Below are 21,937 nucleotides of genomic sequence, written 5' to 3'. Positions count from 1 at the left end.
AGTCTTAGGTGCTTTGATGTCTCAAAACTCTTATAGAGTTCACTTGATAACCCATACCGAGGCATCCTTGCAGCTGCATTGTTCAGAATATCAGTGACAGTTTCAGTTAGCTGGAGGAGATGTTAAACATTTCTCTGAAAACTCAGAAAGCTTGTTCAAGCTCCTGAAAGTTTTCTTAAATCTTGTTGTTTCCAGTTTTATTGCTAGTATGTGTTTTTTGAGCTGTCTCTTTAGATGTATCCAGGTGAGGAACAGTATGCTGCTCATATGGCAGATATAAACAGGGAATTTAACTTTCTCAAAACCTTGTTTTAAAGCTCTCTTATGCTTCTGCATGAAAAGCAAATACTGCATACATGCAATCAGGAACAAATATTTTGCCCATACTCCTGATCTGTAACTGCTGTAGTCAGAGCCAGGAATTTTTCAGAATTTAACTGACTGCAGTTGAGATGCATTACCGAAACAGACTCAACTCAGTAATCCTTCAGGGAAGAATATTATGATAAAGCAGAAACTTAAAATTTCCCCTTCAAATAGACAGTAATTTGATGGGTATAAGGGAACGCAGCATATATTTTAAAAGGAAAGATTTTACTGTCTGTTTTTGGACATGTTAATAACTGAAACCCTAAAAGTTCCTACTATGCTTAGAAACAAGACCTGTTACATTTAATCTTTATGCAGACATTATGACTATGTTCTGTTTAAGAATAGTTAAATTTTTATACTTAATTCACCTGATAATAAAAGAAATATTAATTGAATAGTAGAATGTTTGATAAAATGAATTTCCTGAAGTCCATCAAAATTTTTTCAAATGGTACTGAAGTTTTACCTGAAACTTGATTAAATGAAAACAATGCCACTAGTACTTTACAGAGAAAAGGAAGAAAAATCGTGCTATAACAAAACTGATATTGGGGTGGGGCGTGTCCTTGAGTAACACAAACCTCCCCTTGAATTGAGAATTTTTCAGGTGATAGGAAATAAATCTTTCTAAGTTGAAAACATTTTATTAGGCGTTAAAAATCAGTGTTCTGAATCACTCTTTGCCCATAGGTGCCTTTATGTCTCCGACTGTATAGGAAACTCTTAATCTTCTGAATTACGGCTGTGTGAAGTCAGATTGACAGCATGAGTAGGATTCCATACAAACTGATGAAATGTAGTAAGTCGTCCTCTATTAGCAGCAACCAGAATTGGATGCTTACACTTGATTACTAGTGTGTATGCAGTTACAAATGCTGACACTTGTTCCGGAAACTTAATTATACCATCTTGCTGCTTATTACTGTGTTACACTAGAATACTGTGCTAACCTAGAGGACTGGAAGGGAAGATGAAAGCTCTGATCTCTTGTTAGTCTGGAAGCTTTATAAATTGCTTTCCAGTAAGGTGTAGTACAGTATAATTCTAACATAAATACAACTTCAAATTTAATTGTTTTTTTTTTTTAAATTATTTGCTTGCTGTTTCTTACAAATGTAATTCACAGTCTGATTTTGTCATTGTATTCTGGGTTGCAAACATACACTAGCTGTAATGTAAATAGTATTTTACATTTACAAGTATCCACTTGTTAAAGGAAGTAATTATCACTAGAATTAAAATGATCTTTGACTACAGTGACTGAAAACTAATGAAGAAATGTATTTCTAAAATGTGGCAATAGATTTGGGCTTCCACTAGCACTGGGACTGTTGTTTGAGTGCAGATGTAAAGCAAATGATTCTCAAAGTTAGTAAAACATGAATTAATGCTGAAGTGAAAGAAGGGTATTTTGACTAATGACTCAGGAAATAGTTCCTGACATGGTGTGGGATTTCTGTGGGTTCTGAAGAAAGAAATTTTTTTTCCCTTGGAAAGTTTAAAGAACATCTATCAGCTTCCTCAAGTATCTATGGTCAAATATGAGGAATTGGGGAAGGGAGGGGTTGTGGCATGTGTATGCTGCATTTTTTTAAATTTAAATGAAGTTTCTTTTTTCAAATAGAACTTTTTTTGAATGTAAGGTTATAGCAAAAAATAATACTTTTGTTGATGTAACTGTTGCTTTTATCAAATGACAGATCTAGGGGCATTGGTCAGTTTCCATCATAGAACTGCCAGTTTAATGTAACAAAGAAGGGAAGAGCAAAGGAGTATGTCACATACTTAAATTACATCTTCTGTATTACTGTAATCCAGTTCTTCCTGTATGGCAGTCTGGTCTTCCCTTGAATTAGCACGATCTTCTAATTTTGTATCCATCACAGTCTTTAAAGTTCTTGCATCAAAGTCACAAATGAAAGTACTAAACTGACTGAATCCTTGAAGAACAGGTTGAGTAAGTTCTCAATTTTAATTATTCCTCTTTGCTATAACATATTATACCCCTTCAGCCAGTTCTGTGTCCACCTAAGAATTTAAGAATTTTGTTAATAATCCTTTGTATTTGCCTTAGATTTTCTCTGTGCCTCATAATTTGCTAAAGAATAAGCATTTATTAATTCATAAGGCAGTGGTGTTAACCTAGGTGAGGAAAAATGTATCAACAGGAATAAAACAGCACCTTCTATTTATGCTCATACTATTGACCTGCTTGCTCTTGCCAAATCTGAGACTTCAGTAATGTTGAGGTCTAAATAATGACTGTTGGTGGCTGATTATTCTTTTGAGGTAGTGGGATATACCTGTGAAGTTTCCTTTCTTTAGCTGTAGGATATGGCTGCCAAATAGGTTTTTGGAAGTCTGTGCTAATAGATTCCATCCCAGGCTAATTGTCTGATTATGACTGGATGCATGGAGTACTATAGATTCAGCAAGAATAGGGACTTAACACTTAGTGGCACACAGTGGTTGATGTATGTTGTAGTCTAGTGCTCCTCTTAAGATGTCCAACTGAAGCTGAGTTAACAGACTTTCCCTCGATACCAGTGCCAGCTTGTTCGCCCACTGTTAGCTCTTTCTGCTGTAATATCTCTTTTGTACTGGTGCAACTATTGTATGTATAGCTGTCATGGGAACCATATCACTGAATTGACCTAAGTTTAAAATAAGCCTGTGTTTCATCTTTTTTTGGTCTGAGTTACTGTGTCAGTCCAATTAAAATGAGCAGCACCTACGGTAGTAAGGACATTTAGGCAGCTTAGGGCTGCATTGCTGCTAAAGGTAGTTCTCATGAATTTATACCTTTAGCAGTGGTGCTGACAAGAAGGACCTAGCCCTCAAAATCAAAGCCAGATTTGTTGGCTTTGAAATTAGGGAAAAAAAAAAATTTAAAAAGTGGGGAGCTGAAAACCCACAAGCAAATTTTTCAAATGAGAATTCTTGTATTATTTCTCGGTGTCGTGCAGAGGCTAATACTGATTTGTCTACTTTGAAGCCTGTGGTACAAGGTCTGTGTTTGAACGAAAGGAACATTTTCACTGGTGAAGTTACTCAATGGGTTCCTGCAGTTAAAGCTCTTGTTTTTAAAAATCAATTCTAGAAATTTGGAACACCAGATTTTTCACCTCTGTTCTTTCCCACTTTTTAAGTTAGCCATCAGATCTTTCACTTTTTAGCTTATTTAAAGAGCTATTGATCCTTCAGCATTTGGTGGTTTTTTTGTAATTATTTTGGAGGGAAGAGGGTAGGGGATGACACCCTATTCTTCCTGGTATCTTTTTAGGTAGGTAGTGGTATGAACTGATTGTTCCAAATATAAGCATATTTGTGTTAGTTTGATAAAGTATTGTGACCATAGAGTGTCAGGTACTTAACTGGGATGCACACAGGCACCTCTCAGAAACACCCCCTGCTTTGTTTCTGAGTTTGGTAGTTTGTCTGTAGAAAGAAGTAGAGGCTAGAATCAGTTTCATGAAGCTAAACACTTTTCCCTGGTGACGTTAATACATTGTAATTGAAAGTATTTTAAGTCTTTAAGAATCCAGTAGTTACAAAATAGCATGGAGGTTTTCTTGGTGGATACACTTGATTTTCAGAATTTACAACTTGCAGCGACACACATAATGCTGTGGTTTTGTTCCGTCTTTTGAAATCCAGCCTTCTGACTACCGGCTATGATTGCATCAGTAAGTACTCATTAAGTTTAATGAAAGTATAAAGTTCCTTGAGTGAAGATACCAACCAACACATTGTGTGAACCATGTCTAACACAGAGGAGCCCGGAGTCTTTTTTTACATGGTGGGCTGTGCCAATGGCGGTTAAGTAGGGTGAACTGTAAACATTATATTGGACTTGATGAGATGGAGAAATGTGGAGGCCATTTCAGTATGTGGGATAATGTGCATATTTGACGTTAACATTTCTCTCACTGTTCTGTTTTATAGTTGCTAATACTTACGGTTTCTTTCTACAGGTCTGAATCTTTGAGCATCAAATTTGACATGGAAGTTAGCTAAACAAATATCAGTTAGTGAAGTAATTAATAAATTGTATTTTAATATAATTTAATCTTGTACTGAATGAAAAAAGAAAACCATAAAACTTGTGTCTCAGGAAGTCATATGGGGTGGTTAGAGAATCAGCTAGGAAAATTTCAAAACAGAAAAATAGAGTTGAAATTGTAGAGGAGACAGCACTTCCTGTGTGTGTACTCTGATATTTTTTTTTCCTTTTTTTGAACATATGCAAGGCATTCTCATGAAGTTTTAACTTGCAGTGTTGTTGTATGTTCCTGTAATGAAATGGTTGTGGATGGCTTTGATGATAGACAAGTGTAATGCTAAAGGCCACGACCTGGGACTGCAGTAAAAATGTAGTATTTCAATGTTTGTCTTACATAAAAATTACATAAAGCATTTTTCTGTCTTAACTGTCAGTCTTTCTTTTCAGCCCTTATTTTGGGGAAGAGTTTTACTTTGAGATTCCCAGAACATTCCAGTGGCTGTCCTTCTACATTTATGATAAAAGTGTGTTACAAAAAGATCTGCGTATAGGTAAGTTCTGGGTTACTGTCTACATCTGGCATAACATTTGGTTATTTCCAGTATCCTTCTCTGTAATATTGAGGATACAGTTATTACAGTGATGCGTTTTTCAAAATGCAGTATACAGTGCACTTAAACTAAATGTTCCTTTAAATTCTGAGAAGCAGGATTTTGTTTCCTTGCTTTATTCTATTATACTAAAATGTGTTTATTTTTTAGACTAATAGGACATTTTATAGTCTTATAATTATAATCTTCGTACATTTTTTTAATTTCTGTTTGATTTTTCTCTGCTTCTGTTCTACTGGAATATTTGAATAATTGTTACTACCTGTAGGTCTGTCAAGAATTTTGTGGAATAATTCCACAGTAACTGCAACGGTGGAATAATTCTTGACAGTATAGATTACATTTTTGTCTCGGTGCAACCTGTTACTTGTAAAGCATTTTGTAGCAATTTATGTAGCTTAGGTGAAAAATTACAGGAAGTGGATTTCCCGTGCACCCCCCCCCACCCCCCATTAATAATGGCTCTATTGTAGCTGCTACTTGGATATAGTTGTTGTAAAGCTCTAACAGTCAGCCTGCTGTGGAAGAAGCCTTCACATGACTAGAATTGAGGAAGGAAATAATTTGCACCAGGACGCCAGATAATTTGGTATAACAGCAACTTTCCAAACAGCAGTGAGACGAGTAAAAGGCACCTACCTTCAGTTCCCTATTTAAACCTTCTTCAACACCATCACTGTTCTCTCAAATCTTTATTATGTTATTTCCAACCACAAGTGTGTTCTTTATTTTACCTAATCTTGTTTTTAGGATATCCAAGTTAACACATTGTCATTAACTTAATTTGGCTTTATATGAACTATTTTTCTGCTTTACTCATGCTTAATGTGCTTTGTTTCCATAAGCTTTTCATATAGCATCATAAAAGTTTAAACAAAAATCAAACTTCAAATCTATTTAAATATTTGTCCTATTCAGATGAAAGTTATATTTATGCTTATTTCTCCCTGCCCCCTCCCCCAGGAAAGGTGTCAATCAAAAAAGAAGATTTATGCAACTACACAGGAAAAGAGAACTGGTTTATGCTTCAACCTGTCGATTCTAATTCAGAGGTTCAGGTAACTATTAAATAGCAAATTTGCATTTTTAAATTAAATATAGATAAGTGTGTGTAATAGTAGAAGTTTACACTGAACTGTAGCAGATGGAGGTTAGCGTTGTCTAAGTCTTGTGAGACAGCTGAGTCTTTCAGCTTGATTAGAGAATAATGCATATTCTATGCCTCTAAACTAGCTGTATTGTTTCTGATGATACTTAAAACTAGCAGAAGACTTAAAGCAACTGTTTCAGAAATACCTTAACGGTGGTTTAGTGTCTAAAATCTTTGCAAGGGGAGCTATGTACTTGAGAGGTGAATGATTTAGGAAACTACTGAATAATTTTTATTTTTTTGAGTCGGTTTTGGTATATCTGAGAGAACTGATTATATGGCATGAAATGGTTCAAGTCTCCAAAACTAGAGGTACTTGTGCTGTGCTCATTTATCTTATTTTGAAATACTTTCTGCATTCAGTATCAAAGAACTTGCACTTCAGAGTTGTATTTTGGACTGTGGTTCAAGTTCTTCTGACAGGATTGTTATAGTAATACATAAAGATGAGGTGGCTGTAGAAGTTCTAGCAAATCTTTTTTTGGTTTGAGAAAAAACAGAACAGTCTTCTTGAGAATCTCTTAGCCTTGTTACTGTGATAAACAATTTATTAGGTTTTAATAGTTTTTTTCAGATTTGCCTGAGGGCAAAATTCTTGGACTTGGCAGTGTTTGTGTTTTTCTAGTAACCTGGAAATCCCTCTGGGTAGGGAGAATCCTGTATATTTTTACAAGAGGTGAATGTGCACAGAATTCCCAAAAAAAGTCACAGTATGTTCCAGGATTAATCATCTATGAGCTGTAAGTTTAGCCTGCAGCTGTTGGTTATATAGGAGGACCTGTGGTTGCTTTACATGAAGACAGATTTTCAAAACATCTGAATACCACTTTCTCTGTATCTGTTGGAAATCGGTCCTCATTCAGTTAGGATGGAATATAATAGAATAGTTCAGTTGCAAAGGACCCACAGATCATCTCTAGTCTATCTGCAAGTTGTCTCATTCTTCTGATTCTTTCATCTAATCACATCTAAGTCCTTTCCAGATAGAAACTGAAATGCAGTTTCTGCTTTGACTTAAATACTGTCATGCTTGCTACATATTTTTTTTCTCTGTCATAAAAATGTATTGAATAAAAGATTAATTTTTGTCATGATACTACCCGAGTAAGTATGAAAATTCAATTAAAATGTTCCATTAATAGCATTAAACAATTCCTTACATATTGGTAATGAAAAGTTTTTAATTTCCATGGCTTTGTAGCTCACAGTGGACTGTAAGCTCTTACTGATACTTTTCCATGGCTGGGACATCTATAAAACACTCTGTTGCATGATGCTTCTTTTAAAGGATGACCTTTTCTGCTAAGGTGTGTGCTCCTCATGTTAATCTTTGCTTGAGTTAGGGCGTTTGGGTAGGTTTCTCCTCTGTCCTGTGTCCTTTTTCCATGAAACTTGAATAGCAGAACTGAGACCAGTTCCCCTCTGCCAGATTTGGCTGTAATCTTGTTGGTTTGGATGTGGCATACCATACTGAAATGTATTCCTAGGAGATTCCAAAGGTTCTTGTTGGGACATGGCTGAAAATAGCAGGCTTTCACATGGTATATGTGCAGAAAAAGTGCACAAAGGTTTATAAAGCTGGGTAATGGTTTTTTTTGGGAAAAAATTGCTCTCGGATATGCTCTTCTGTGTGACACTGTACATGTGGTTGACATTTTTTTTCCTCTAGTTCCCTCAGTGTGAGTGGTTTCTAGAACTTACAATGGATACAAGGCAATAAAATGGCTTAGAAGTATTTTGCAATCCTTGGCTATATGTGGGACATGTTGCAGTTTGCATGGTTGGGGTTTTTTCGAGGTGGATTTTTTTTTCTTAAGTCTTCATTTGTTTCAAGAAAATGGTAGTTTCTTTGTACTAGTCATCTATTTTTCATACAGGCTAACTTTGGTATAATGAGCAACCTGTATATCCAGGTACATTAGCGGTGGAGGTGCATATTGTGTATTGTGGTATACAGCTTGTAGATGTACAAAATCCATACAAAGTCATAAGTGCTTTGGCACTAACTGTCATTGTCTTTACTAATAAGCATATCTTATATATATTTATTTTTTTCTTTACAATTCATCAGTTCTTACAGCCTGTAGGGGAAATTCTCAGCTCTACCTTTGTAGGACAAATTAAAGTATTACTGGAAGACATTTGAGTTCATCAGTAAATTTGTTAGTTCCTAGAGGGCCTTAAAAGTCCATTAAATGTAACATTTTTGTCTTTTGTGGAATTACCAAGAATTATACTTGCCAGTTCCTACAAACCAAAACTGAACTGGGGCAGTGGGGAAATAAACAGAAAAGTCATTTTTTTAAAACCACCTTACTTTAATAAATTTAGGACTTCTCTAGGGTCACAATCCACTTCTCATACAGAAGCTGTAGACCAGTCATTTTTGGTTCTGATTCTATGGCTCTCTACAAACAGGTAACCTGAAGTGGAGGTGATTAAAAGTTAGGCAGAGTAAAAGCAGCGTGTGCTTGAGTTAATGTGAATGAAAGAAGGGTGATGGATATTTTCTTTCAAGTGTATATGGGAGGAGAGTGGCCTCTCCCCAGCCATTGACAGTGTGTTTAAAAAAAACCAAAACAAACAACAAAACAACAACAACCAAAAAAACCAAACCAAACCCCAAAACTTTGGTTTTTGGAAAGCATTTGCTTTATGTTTAGATCTTAGCTGGGTTTTTTGTTTTGCTGCTGGTTACAATATTATGAATGGATAATAATTTTGTTTCTTAAAACTTTTCCCTTTCTCCTGTAGTTCTTGAAAAGCGTACAGGAATGTGGGAATACTAAGCAAATATATATAAAGTAGCATTTGAAGAGTTGAGTGGAACAGACCATGTTTAACTGCAGCTGGTGCGAACTTGTTACATTTATGTAGAAAAATCTTCACATTTTCTAGAATACAGATAGCCTCAGCATGCTAGTAAAATTGTTAGGATTGCTTGCCTCCCCCCTTTTTCTTTCTTCTTAAATCTTCACTTACGTGGTTTGAAACAAGGTGATATTGTTAAATGTGTCCTTGATCTTTGTTATTTGTAGCAAGAAACATTTTGTAGTGTCCTGATCTATGCTTGTGAAATACATTGATAAAGTCAAAAACTTTTACACACAAGGTTTTTGACAGTAACTTTAACACTCACTGTTCCCTTTCTTAAAATTGATAGGATTTATCATTGAAATAATGTACTCCTAATAGATTTTCCAGATATTCATGTAGAGTGTACAAATTCAGAAAACAATGGAGATGGAGCCTCAAGCCACCTTGTAGATTCTTAGTGGCTCAGATCTCCAACCCTAGGAAAGAAGAAAGGTCTAGGTAAAGTAAACCTCACAGCATTTTTGGAATTGAATGCATATACCATGGAACTGTTGGCCATCCCATAGTGATATGAGCTCAGTCTGGTAGGCAGTAAGACGTAGTACACTTCAGAAATATGATGCATGTTTGCTCTAATGTAGAATGGGAAAGCTGGAAAAAAGCTGATGGATGCTGATAGAACCTGTATCTGTTATGTAGAGACTTTCTTTGTAGTAAGCACGCAATTAACAATTCAGGTGGTGGGAATATTTTGTAAATTTGGGGAGTATTGCAGAGTTTTACTTTCCATATGCTGCAAGGACTTCAGTTTACCAAAGATGGTTCTGAGTGGATAACCTGGGTTATTTTGGTGTTTTGGTTAAAGTTCTCTAACTTTGGCTTAGGTTTTTTTTCCTTCTACTTAGATGTTAACATCGTGTGTATTGCATAAAGATGATTCTTACAAATCCAATAGTTCAGTTGCAACATTTGTTGCATTGAGTTAGGGGAAGTGGAAGGAAGAGGGCAGAGTTCAAGAGAAATACTTTAATCTAGAGTTTCTGATGTTGGGAGAGGAGCTGGAAAATAGCTGTTAGCATTTCTAGCTCTGTTTAAACCCCACCACCACCCTCAATACCTTCCTCAAGTGTAGGCTATGCTTCAGATGAAAGAATACTCGAATTTAAAGGAGAGAAGTTTTTATGAAGAAAACTGTCAAAAGTAACTTTGTGGTACAATTAGTAGTGTGATTCTGGTGAGCACAGTATATGAGCACCTGTTGGCATAAGTATTTATAAGACAGTTGCAAGCCCAGTTTCCACTTAAGAGCTTTACTAAACTAGAAAACTTGCATTTATTATAAATACTTGTAACATTTCATTGTGTGGAAAAGATTAAAATATTGGAGCTGTGAGTTATACAGTGTTAAAATGCAGACCCGTTCTTAAAAACAAAACTAACTAAATTGTTTCTGTAGTTCAGAAGTTTAGGTTGGCGATTTGGATGCTCTTGTTTTGGCTCCTCTGTTACTATGTGAATCTTCACCATGTGATCAACCGCTCCATCTTCCTCTATTCAGTTACCTGAAAATTGTTAATCCATTTGTAAATTGGTTAAAATGGTACCTACCTGCCTTTGAACAAACCTGAGATCTACAGATGAAAAGTCTGTTCATATGAAGTGTGTTGCTTGCTTATTCTATAAGAATGGCTGATTTCTCTTCATGTTTTGAACTAAAACCAATCTCTAAAACCGCATTTAAAACCTGGTTGCACATAATGTCAAAAGCTCTGATATAGATCTGTGGATCAGCCACTTCAGGCAACCATTGCACTGCTCTCAACAAACAAAACAACAAAAATGTACCCAAAACTCTCCATACATGCCAGGGAAGTACTTTCTTAGAGTCATGTTACTGTAGCCATCATGATGCTGAGTTTTGAACAAACTACATCTACAGATAGTTCCCAGGAGCAGTAGATTTGTTGTTTTACTCCTACTGATCAGTGTTGAACACATGATGTATGTTTGGTTTTCGGATTTTTTTTTAAAGCAAAAGGAAGATGTTTAGGCCATTCACAAGATCTGCCTCCTACAACTAGTTAAGTGAGCTATTACAAATAGATATTACTAAGATGGTTGTTTCATTTGTCACTCAAAAACTGCCTTGTAAGGCTCTGGGCTTGCTTCTCAGTATTCTGTTTTTATCCTGTAAATCTATTTATGTAATTGAGTTTCTCTGCTTGACAAATATTTTCTTAATGTACCTGCGTTTCAATCCATGTGGTAAGTTAGCAAAACACTTGGCAGGCATCCCGAAGTAGTTACATTTAAAACTTCCTTATAGAAGAACTTCATTTCTCCTCCCATGTGACGTACAGAGAGAGAAACACAGCCCTTGCCCCAGGGGATTTACAATAAAAACATTTCAGTTTTATGTCAAAACATAAGTGCTGTAGAAATGTGTGCAAGGTCAGCTAAGGGTTTAACTTCCATTTTAGTATTGTACAGCAAAACTGCAGTTCAGATTGCAGCTTGCTTGCTTTGCCACACTTAAAAATTCTCTTCCAGGTCCCTTCCCAAAGAATCATAACTGTGGACAAACCAGTGTCATCTGATGTTCCATTTTTCAAATGGACAGATTCCAAGAATACTAAGAACGTGGTTTAGAGGCAAGACACTGTCAGTGCGTGGATATCTTAGAGGCGAAAGCCAGCATGAATAGTCAGGCATTGAAAGGAGTAGCAGTGTTGTTTAGGCACTAGATGTTTGGAGTGAGGTGGTTGTACCAAATTTTGGTCCTCCCAAGAAAGTTGCATGTCATGGTTTGGAGCTTCTGGAGCCTTTTATTGTGAGAGTTAAGTAGGTTGGCTCTTGCTGGGTTCTGAAGTTAATCCACACTTTGCCATCATTTATGGATTTTTTTTCTTAACACATCTTACCATGTCAGAAAAAGACAAGGAGGAAGCCCGGTTTGGCAGATATTGCCACCTTTTCAGGTTGTGTTTACTGTTCCAACAGTATACGGGCAGACACTCGTGAGGTAGTTGAAAGCTGTACTGGGATGCATAATATATTGCTAAGTCATCTTCAGTGTGGTGTGATGGACAGGATTTCACAGTGGGATATTAAATGTTGCTGGTTAGGCTACTGCATACTATTCTACTTCTCTAAATATGCCAAACTGCCTTCAGAGTCCCAGGTAATTTTAGAACTTTCTCCTGAAATGCTCATAAATTCATTGTCTGTTTCTTCAAGGTTTTGTCCCATGCTTAGGACAAAAATGCTGAGAGGGACTTTTGCTCTTGGTACTTCCTCATTCTGAAAAGAATATTTTTTATGTGTGTGTTAAATCTGTGGAGACTTAACCAATTCATGTGCTGTCTGCAGTTGAGGATCATGGTTCTCTCTTAACATTTTTTCTGGAAGTTCAAATGCATTCATCCTACTGTAATTGCAAGATACGTGCTTTAGATATTTGGTTGAAGTGGATATATTGGAATTACCTTAAATAGCTTCTAATTTTAAACTATATTGTTGTTCTAATTGCTACTTCTAAAGTAAAGGCTTTTAAAAATGTTTTTTTCTCTTTTTTTTTTCTTTTTTCCAGGGAAAAGTTCACCTTGAATTAAAACTGAACGAACTGATAACAGATAATGGGTCTGTGTGCCAGCAACTAGTAGTACAGTAAGAAATTACATTAATCCTTGAATCCTTGAATACTTAGTTGTTTGTTAGACCATTAAGTAATTTGTCTCTCAATACGAAATGTCTGCACATCCTGGTACCAATAATATTTTTTGGTTTTATATGACTTTCCTTGGGGCCTGCCTTGCTGAGGGTATGGCTTGGGGAACTCTGCAGAAGTTTTTCACAACTGCTTATCTCTGCTCCCAAAGCAGTCACTTTTATTAGGACTCAGCATGGCTATCTGGTATCATTAGTTCAGTGTCTTGTAATTCCATTTGAGTTGGGTCTGGTGAGGAACCTAGGAAAGCTCACTGCAGCCTGACAGCCACAAACTTGCAGTACTGCTGAGACTGACAGAATTGAGTTGCTGGTGGGTGTTGGAAATGGTGTGAAACTTTTTCAGTAATAATATTTTGGTTTGGTATATGAAAATCCACTTCTAGTTTTGCTTCAGAATTACTTTCTCATGGTTAACCATGATAAGGACTGTTTATAGAAAAACAAAGTTCAGGGGTTGCTGTTCTGAAGCAGCATAACTGCCACATTTCAGTAAAACTTCTTAGCAGCAACTTAATGAATTTTTATTACCGAGACAGTTTTGACTCCAAAGTATAAAGACATTACAGTATGTCAAATAGCCTCATAGAAAGAGTAAGTGTTTACTATATGTTAATTAAAACCCAACAAATTTCACCAATGTTAAGGAAAAAGCACAGCATGAGGCATGTTGGAAGATACTAACCAGTTTGTACCGTTGTGTTGTTGCTCTTAGAGCTGTGTTTAATAATATCCCTATGTGATGGCTTTGGGAGTCTGAGCGTACAGGTTACATGCATTAGTCACAGAAGACCAAAGTTCAGTATGTATTGGTAGTTATGTTTCTTTTTATTCCTTACTAAGCAATGCATTTAAGGCCAGAAATTGAGAAGAAGCTAATGCAAAAAGAGATACACAAAAATGTTTTGACTCTCTCAAAAAGTTTGTCTGATAAGGACATACTAGAAGATATGGGTCTTCCTAGAAACTAATCCTATCCTTTGGAAGAAGCCCAACAGCCTTTCATGTTACCTGTCTCTGGGAGACTGTTTGCTTTCATTGAAGAGACCAGTAGAAACCAGTGACTTGCAGAGACTCACTCAGTGAGATTGATGGCATTCTCTTGTGACTTTACATTCTCAACATGAGTAAGTTTCAGGAGAACAAGCCAGCCTTACTGCAGTTTTTTAATTGTAGTGCTTCAGAAAGAAGTAAAGATTTTTCTGCGCTTGTCTCTTAATGGGTTATGGGATAGGAAACGTGAAGAAAAGGGTACAGACAAGGGGGTTATAAAGACTAAGAGAAAATTAAGATTAAAACCTCAAAGGGTAGTAAGTCTTTGTTTTGCTTTTCAGCGTTGTTCATGAACATATTTGAGTGAGGGTTTTTTGTGCTGTTTGGGTTGATTTTTAACTTCTCTGAGAATTTAGCATGAAAGAATGGGTTGTATTGTGAAACTGAGGGGAGGAAATGGTGTGTGGTCTTCCGTTTGTCTTGGCGACTTCATGTTCAGCTCAGCCTCAGGGAGGAGGGGGAGACCATTACAATCTGTCGATTTTGCTAATGTGATTTTCATTATGAAGTTTATAATACATTCTTAGTCGGCTATCTAACCACGGTGAGTAGTTTAGTTGGAACAAGACCTGGTAAAATAATCTCTTTGCTTTTTTGTTACTTGATATGAAAAGGGAAGCTAGTTCTGTGATAGAACTAAGCCAGTGAAACCGGTAATGGTTTAGTGGCTATTGTAGGTTGATAGTTCAGGTAAGATAGGAAAACTTGCTGTACATCAATGTATATTTATAACTTAAAGATAATTCTGAATGTGTTGCTGTTGGTATAGTGGATGGCAGCTTGGTTAATTGGGGGTCTGGCTGCTCTTACTTTTCCATTCCTCCTGCAGTGCAAGGCAGAACTAGAATAGCTTTTTCCCTGTGGACTATTCACCGCCAAAAGCTGGCTGGAACTTTATGACTTGGTTTTTTATTTCCACCTTAACTTTCTGATACATGTCATTTTTTAAAATACTTTATATATCCATGCACTTTAGTGTGAGTTAATTTTTTTTTTATTTTTAAAACGTGTTCGGATTTTTCATATGATGAAGAAAGGTTGCTTTAGAAAGTTAACTGTTGCAGATGGCAGTTTTGAGTAGGAAGTGGTTTACTCACTGTGCGCTCTCTTAGGATCTCTGTGACGGAGATAAATGATCAAAAGGAAGCCAGGGTTCTCGCGTGGTTGCTGTACTTACCCACTCACTGACATGTGGGCGAGCTTTGTGTGTTAAACACTGCCGTATTACATCAATGCTTTGGTCTTCATCTGAGATTATGAAATGCACTGGAGTTCCTTAAACTAAAAATGTTTAGTAGTATTTTATCACACATGCTGATAGACCTATATTAATTGGTTAAATATATTTCTGGATGTACATGTGAGTATAAGAACTGGGAAATCTCACTGGATAATTACAGAAATGGATGTAAGGGCATTTTTGAGACCCCTTTGATCTTAAATCATGAGGAACTTATAGAAAATTTATGTGAGGTCCTTTAATAGAAAATGTAAATAGAAATTAATAGATAATTAATAAATAGAAAATTAATAGAAATGTAAACTTTGAAAGTCTTTTTTTGTAAATTTCTAAGGACGATTAGCAAGTGATGCACTTACTGCTGTGTTTTATCAGTCGCCAGGCCCTGAGCAGTCATCGTATTATTAGTAACTCCTCTAACAAAGCTGAAAAATAGGAAGTAGCAGAGCTGTGATTGAGTAAAAAAAGACAAAGAGTGGGCATATATGTACATTTCTGTCCCTGCCTCTTGAACCAAAACTGAAAGTGCTGGCTAAAGGAAAAAAGTGTGGAAAAATTAATTCTTAAAATACAGGCTACGATAACGAGCTGTAGTTTGCTTCATGCCCAAATTAATGGTGTCTCAAAGTAACGAGACAGGGAAGCTTCTAAACTTTTGCCAGTTAAATTTTTTGTAGAGTAAGAGAATTCTAGATCCTTGTGTTGCATTCTGTGCATAAGTTCTACAAAGATGAAAAATAATAGCTATAATGTCCACAACACAAGATTAAAAATAATGTTAGGCACACAACAGCAAGTAGTTCAAGGGCTGTGATTCTGAGCATTATCTGGAGTCCCCCGTTACCTTTTTGTTTGTGGCTGAACCAAAGCAATAGGATTAGACTTGACTAGGGGATGGATTCATATTATTTTGGTTTTGTAGACATGGTTGTAGAAGCATTTTTTTTGCTAGTCTTCTAAATAGGTTTTATGATGAGGATTGATTTGAAAACTGAAGGCAAATCCAATAGGAAGCAATTTTTGTAAGTTAAGGGTTGGGACGATAGAGAGCTGATGATGGTGTTAGCCTCTTACAGCTGATGTGGGAGAGAGGAAGGCGTCATTTCTCATGCGGGTACACATAGTAAAACCAACTTTTCCAAACAAGAAGTTGTTGGGAAAAGAACACAGGATTTTTTTTAATTATTTTTTTTTTTAGAAGGAGAAGTGTTGTTGCATGTGACAACAGGACAGTCAGTTGTTGTATAATGAAACCAGGAGTGTTTCTTTTTGTCCTCTATTCCCCTGCTCGTCCCCTTCTGGATTTGTTTTTAATAATTTTTATTTATTTCAATGTTATTAGGGCTGTGTTCCCCAAGCTTATGCAAGGGAAGTGAGCTTGGTGAAGGATAAATAGTAATATATTGCAAACTTTGTATCAGCAAAGCTTTGGACAACAGTAAAAAAAAAACCAACAAAAAAAACCCCCAAAAACCCCAAACCAACCCTCACTTTTTAAAAAACTGGAGGTTTCCTTCTTTTGCTCAAGTCAACAAAACATGGTCATGTACAAGATACACCACAACTGACTGATCTGGTGTTATTTGATGGGGGGGGTGGGGGTGGTGGGGGGTGGTGGCTAATTGTCTTAAGGTGGGACTTTCTGAAGCCAGCTAGGGCTTTCAGTTTTTATAGAGTTGTAAAAACATGATAGTAAATTTTTTTTTTCCCTGGAGAAAGTAAAATTAAGGCTTGTAATTGCTTCTCTTATATCAATGAAGCCCTTACACCTTTTTTGAAATACAAGCGTAAAGTTAAGCTTCCTTTGGTGAAGGGCTATCTTGGAGATCACTTACAGTGGGCTAAGCCCTGATTTTTGCATTAATTAGAAACGTGCTGTTACATTTCATGCAGATATGCTCACAGACCATTTCTGAATTAAAATTTTGTTTTGTCTTCAGTACTAGCTGTTTCCTGTTCTGAAATGAACATGTGTGAATGAGGAGGGGAAAAAGATAATGCAATAGATTAACTGCTGACTCAATGTGGGCTCTTTTTTTTTGTTTGTTTTTGTTTTTTTTTTAAAAAAACCCACAATGGCATGTATAATAGCACATTTCAAAAATACATGGTTGCAGTTCTTTTTTCTGGGAGTCTGTAAAAACAAGTTTGCGTGACCGTTGTTTGCATGTTTGCTGCTGATGAAACAGATACTTGAATGGTTTCTTGCCAAATTAGGCTACTGGGTGGTAGTACTTGCCTTCTCTGTATTTAACATGACTTCATCTCTGAAGTAAACACTTTTACGTATTTAGAATGTGAATACTTGAAAGTACAGAAGTGGCTTATTACAGCTAGATTTTGCTTTTTTCCCCTCTTTTCTATATAAATTATACACTGTACTGTCTTAGATTGACCTGACAGTTTGTTACTGTCCTGTTGATACTTTATCTGCTTGTATGAAGTAGTTCCAAAGAACGTAATTTTTATGAAGTGTACCAATCCTGATGGCTGCGGCTGTTTATTTAGTTTCTGCACTTGGAGGACATTCAGTTGATTTGAATTGTGGCGGTAGAGTCCCTCAGTCATTGAGGGGGTTTATTGTGGGCTATATCTTTTTAAGGATTTATTCCCATCTTATTAACTGAATATGTGCCAGTTGTATCTGAAAGGCTCATATTTCCTGTGTGAAACTCCTCTTGCAGAACAAACTACAGATGTGAAACAAGAGTTAATGTAAACTGAAAGATCTCTTACACTGTACATCTACTGCTTAGACTTTATGTAAAGATGTAGTAGTTTAAAATGTGAAATAAAAGGCTTTTAAGTTCCCGCCAGCTTCAAACTCTATTTATTTATGCCTTTTTAATGAAAATTACTCGTGCTAGCCTAGAGAGGTGAAACCAGATGTCAAAGTTGAAATGTTTACCATATGGTGGAAATCTATTTTGACAACCCAAATTAATATGAATATATGCTTAGTGTTGTTTTCTGGGTTTTTTGACTGGTCAAAGTGTTGGTGGCCAGTGTTTGTTTTTTCCTGTTGTAGAAGGCTGCAGTCCTAGCACTTTGCCTGATCCTTAGGGAAAGGGAAGTATTCCTGTGAGACTTGCTAGCAGGTAAACTTGTTGGGGTTGCGCTTTTCCACTTCCGTGAAGTCAACTCTAATGGAGCCAATTCAAACATCTTCAAAACATTTTGAATGTGTTTACTAGAGACTATTTGTTTAGTACCTTAAAACTGCCTGCAGTAATTCAGTCTTGGGTATTCAGTCCCTGGGGAGTAACAATCCAGTTTGATAGCACTGAGTTGATTTAATGGCTTCCTGCCCTTAATGGCTACTTGCCTTGCATGGCCTTTGGAGCTTGTGAGGTGATCTGCCTGACTAGGCTAGTGCAGGTTGCCAAACTGACTGAAAACTGGCTCAAAACCTAAATAGTTTTCTGTAAGGTTACAAATAGAATCACCATAGGTGATAGATGCAAGGCAGGAGCGTAAGAGGAGGAGGAGGATCCACCATTTTGGTGCAGTTCAGTTGATTCATCTGTGCTGCCAAATAATGTCTAAAGCAGACTCCAGGCAGTAACTGGAGAGTTAAGGAATAGTTATGACTGGCAAGCTTAGAGTGAGAGATGGAAAGGGAGGAGGTGAGATAAATTTGGAACAAATTCTTGAGTCGTCTGGGTCTGAAAAGGAAAGATTTGGGACTTTCAGGAGTTGATGGTCAGGGGCACTCTGGTGTATTGTTTGCTTTTTTGAGATGTTGGAACAGGGTAGGCTGGCTGAGCTAGGTACACCTTACGTGCTGACAACAGGACGGGGACTTGGGCAGGAGATGAAAAGGGAATTCTGGAGCTGCCTACACAGGGAGGCCGAGTGGTGCATGAAATAAGCTTGAAGTGACAGATATGTCTGATGAATCCAGAGATTCTAGTGCTCCTGCAGGGCTGTTTAGTTGTCAGTAAAATGTTTTTCAACTTTAAGGAAATCACAAACAAGCCTTCCTTTTGGTTTGTGTACCTTTTGGTCAAGCTGGGAAAAGATGGGGGAGGCCAGAACAAGCTGTTTCTGTAACCAGAACTAGGGCATTGTGATGAGTTTTTGTTGTGGTGGTAATATACATTTTCCTGAAGGATTGTTATGTCAAGTATGCAGGTTATTCATACAGTGATCAGGAAAGGGGTGAGAAACTTTGTATATATGGAGAGGAACTACTTTCTGTAGGACTTGGATCTGTTTGCTGGAGAAATCCAGGAGCTTGGTGAGCTTGATACAGGCTGTAGGAAGAGGAATTGTGTTGTTCTTTGCAGAATAGTTGAATTATATGCAGATAAGTTTAACTGGATCCATGTGCTACAAATTTTCTATGAGATTCAAGCTGAGGCTAACCTACAGGTACACTCAAGTCACACCTGACACCAAAAACCTCGGAGCTGCAAAGACACTGTTAAGTGCTACAAAATGCCTGATACTCTGACAGAATCAGATTCTAGCTGTCTCAAGTCAGATACCCCAGAATGACTGAAAAGTCTAGACAGTTTAATTTTGTCACCACTCTGTCACGTGTGTGTTGGAGGAGGAATCAATTAATGCTTATGAAACAACTGAATGTTTCAAGGACCCATTTAAAGGGTGGGTTTGAAATCACTGTAAAGCTCATTGTGATTCAAAAATTATTGAAATGCTGAAGGCCACGTGTTTGAAAACGGGAAGAAAAATAACAAATGATTGTGCAGTGGTTCAGCACTAAATGTTCCCTGAACTGGCTAAGACAAAGGGACTTTTCGGGGGGGAAATACCATCTGGTTTATAATTGAGCATACTCCAAGGAGGGTGGAGTTCTGAGCAGCACAGGAGTGTTACTGTCTGTTGTTTTCCTGCTTGTGTTTGAGTTTGCAACTCCTGTTATTCTTTAACATTTTTTTTCTACTGTACAGAAAGCATTTGCTTAACAACAGTGTGTAGCTACTGTTGCTGCTATGTGACACAATCTGTGCAACCTAATATTCCACATTATAGTATTAGAACATTTACTTGATTATTTATGTGAACTTAGAGCAGAAAAGTGTATTTTCTCCTTAAGTTATGGAGGTTTTGGATTTTATTCAAACTGCCTAATTATAGCAACGAAAACTTACGTGCATTAATTTAGTTAAATTCCTGTGATAGGTTATTTAAAAGTAGATTATTTTAAAGAACGGGAATATAAGATTTGAATCTCATTTGTGTCTTATGAAAATTTGTAATCTGCTGAATGTTTCTGGAATTAATAAATACTACAGTGTGCATAGCCACATCAGAGCATAATTTTGCTAGAAAGTTTAGTTCGTGCTGTAAATTTACAAACTGTTTTGCTTTACTTTTATGTATTTCTAGTTAATGCTCATATGTGGGCAGCGTCTGAAGGTTAGTCAGCTTGCTGAGCCAGCTCTGTTCCTAGTAGTGTTGCTGCAGCAGTGATTCAGAAAGATTCGGAAAAGGTCCAGAAAACGTGCCTGCCCCCATGATCATTATTTCCTAACCAGCCTGTCCCTTTTGCATCAGGATTGGTGAACAGTGTGCCTATATACCTGTTAAACACCACCTTACAACTTACTGTAGGAATTATGGAAGAAAACAGTATTTTTAAAAGGGCTGTTTAACCCTGATTGTGCACTGTTGTGAAAAAAGAAGTTTGAAAATAAACTTTAAACACAACTTCCAAGGTAAACTGATGCTAGGACTATATGCTAAGAGGTTTGGATGCTTATTTTAAATAATATTTCAGGATATGACTTTGCATTTCTCAGCCTACTCAACTCAGAATGTAGTTTAGCCAAAACAAAATATTTGAGCCCATTTTAACGCCTTCCAAATGTAGTTGCTGCCATGTGGATGAGGCCAAATAGCTTTTTGTGGGCCTTGAGAAATCAAATTTATAAGTTAATGAAGTCTGCAGTTTATCGTAACATGGCAGGTCATTCTGCTCTTACAAAATAAGATTTTACTGTGTGTGTGTGATACTGGAATATCTTTTATTGAAGCACTTCCAAGAATTTTGTTCTCGCTGAGCCCCCCAGGTCTGGCTGTATGCTTGACTACTACCTTGTATACCATCCAGAGATCTGTAGTTATGATCTAGTTCATGTACATATACTATGTTGGATCAATATATATATCAGTGTGTAATACAGCAGGACTTAAAGAAACTTTTAAAAAAGAAAGGATGGTTTGGGGGTTATTTTTTTTTAAAGCCAAAGATAATTGCTTCACTGATCTACTGATTGTCTTTTCTTCGTAGCATAAAGGAATGCCATGGGTTGCCTCTTATAAATGGACAGAATTGTGATCCTTATGCAACAGTGTCTCTTGTGGGGCCTTCCAGGTAACATTTTAGTATGAAATTAATTAATTCAAAATACTGTGATCTTAAACTGGAAAAGTCAGTCATAGGTTTTAAGCAAAATCTTTAGAATAATCTTAAAATGCTTTCTGCGCACATCGTATCTTTCATTGTTCCTGTACTCTCCCCTTCCTTAACATACTTTCAAGACTGTGAAGGTGTTTGGTCTGTCTGAACGACCTGCACTAGTCAAGAACCACTTGTCACTCAGTTCTTTTTTTGTTCTCAGGTTTTGTGCTGGACTCTTGATACCTGCACTGCACTTCCTGTTCATTTTTGTAAAATTCCCACATGGGATGATACAGTCAATTGCTCACTCGCCTTCCTCTGTTCCATGTTTTTATTAATGCATAAGCTTCATTACACTAAATATTCAGCAGTTGGGAGGAAGCAAGAGGGTAGAGGCTCTGGTGAAACCATTCTAGTGCCAGCACCTTCAGGATGCTACATTCAAAGTCCACACAGTTTAAATACCTCATTTTTTGGATCAGTAATCCCGAGTAAATGTTGGGATTTTTCATTTAGGAAAAACTCTATATGCCACACATTCACTGTCTGCAGGGTCCTGCCCAACAGCGTCTAAAGCAAGCTAGGTTTCAGTTGT

General features: G+C 36.8%; 1 protein-coding gene across 3 annotated transcripts in view; it reads left to right on the top strand.

Moving 5' to 3' along the window:
• Positions 1-21,937, top strand: part of RASA2 (RAS p21 protein activator 2) — a 51,391-nt gene that overhangs the window by 7,475 nt on the left and 21,979 nt on the right. For all 3 annotated transcript variants that reach the window (XM_056358572.1, XM_056358570.1, XM_056358571.1), the window contains exons 3-6: positions 4,823-4,926; positions 5,950-6,044; positions 12,543-12,619; positions 21,232-21,315. In XM_056358572.1, the coding sequence (XP_056214547.1) occupies positions 4,823-4,926; positions 5,950-6,044; positions 12,543-12,619; positions 21,232-21,315 (360 nt within the window). The remainder of the gene's footprint in view (positions 1-4,822; positions 4,927-5,949; positions 6,045-12,542; positions 12,620-21,231; positions 21,316-21,937) is intronic.

The sequence above is a fragment of the Falco biarmicus genome, chromosome 13, assembly GCF_023638135.1.
Source record: "Falco biarmicus isolate bFalBia1 chromosome 13, bFalBia1.pri, whole genome shotgun sequence".
NCBI lineage: Eukaryota > Metazoa > Chordata > Aves > Falconiformes > Falconidae > Falco > Falco biarmicus.
Note: the sequence above shows the minus strand (reverse complement) of the source record. Positions and strands in the feature narration are given on the sequence as shown.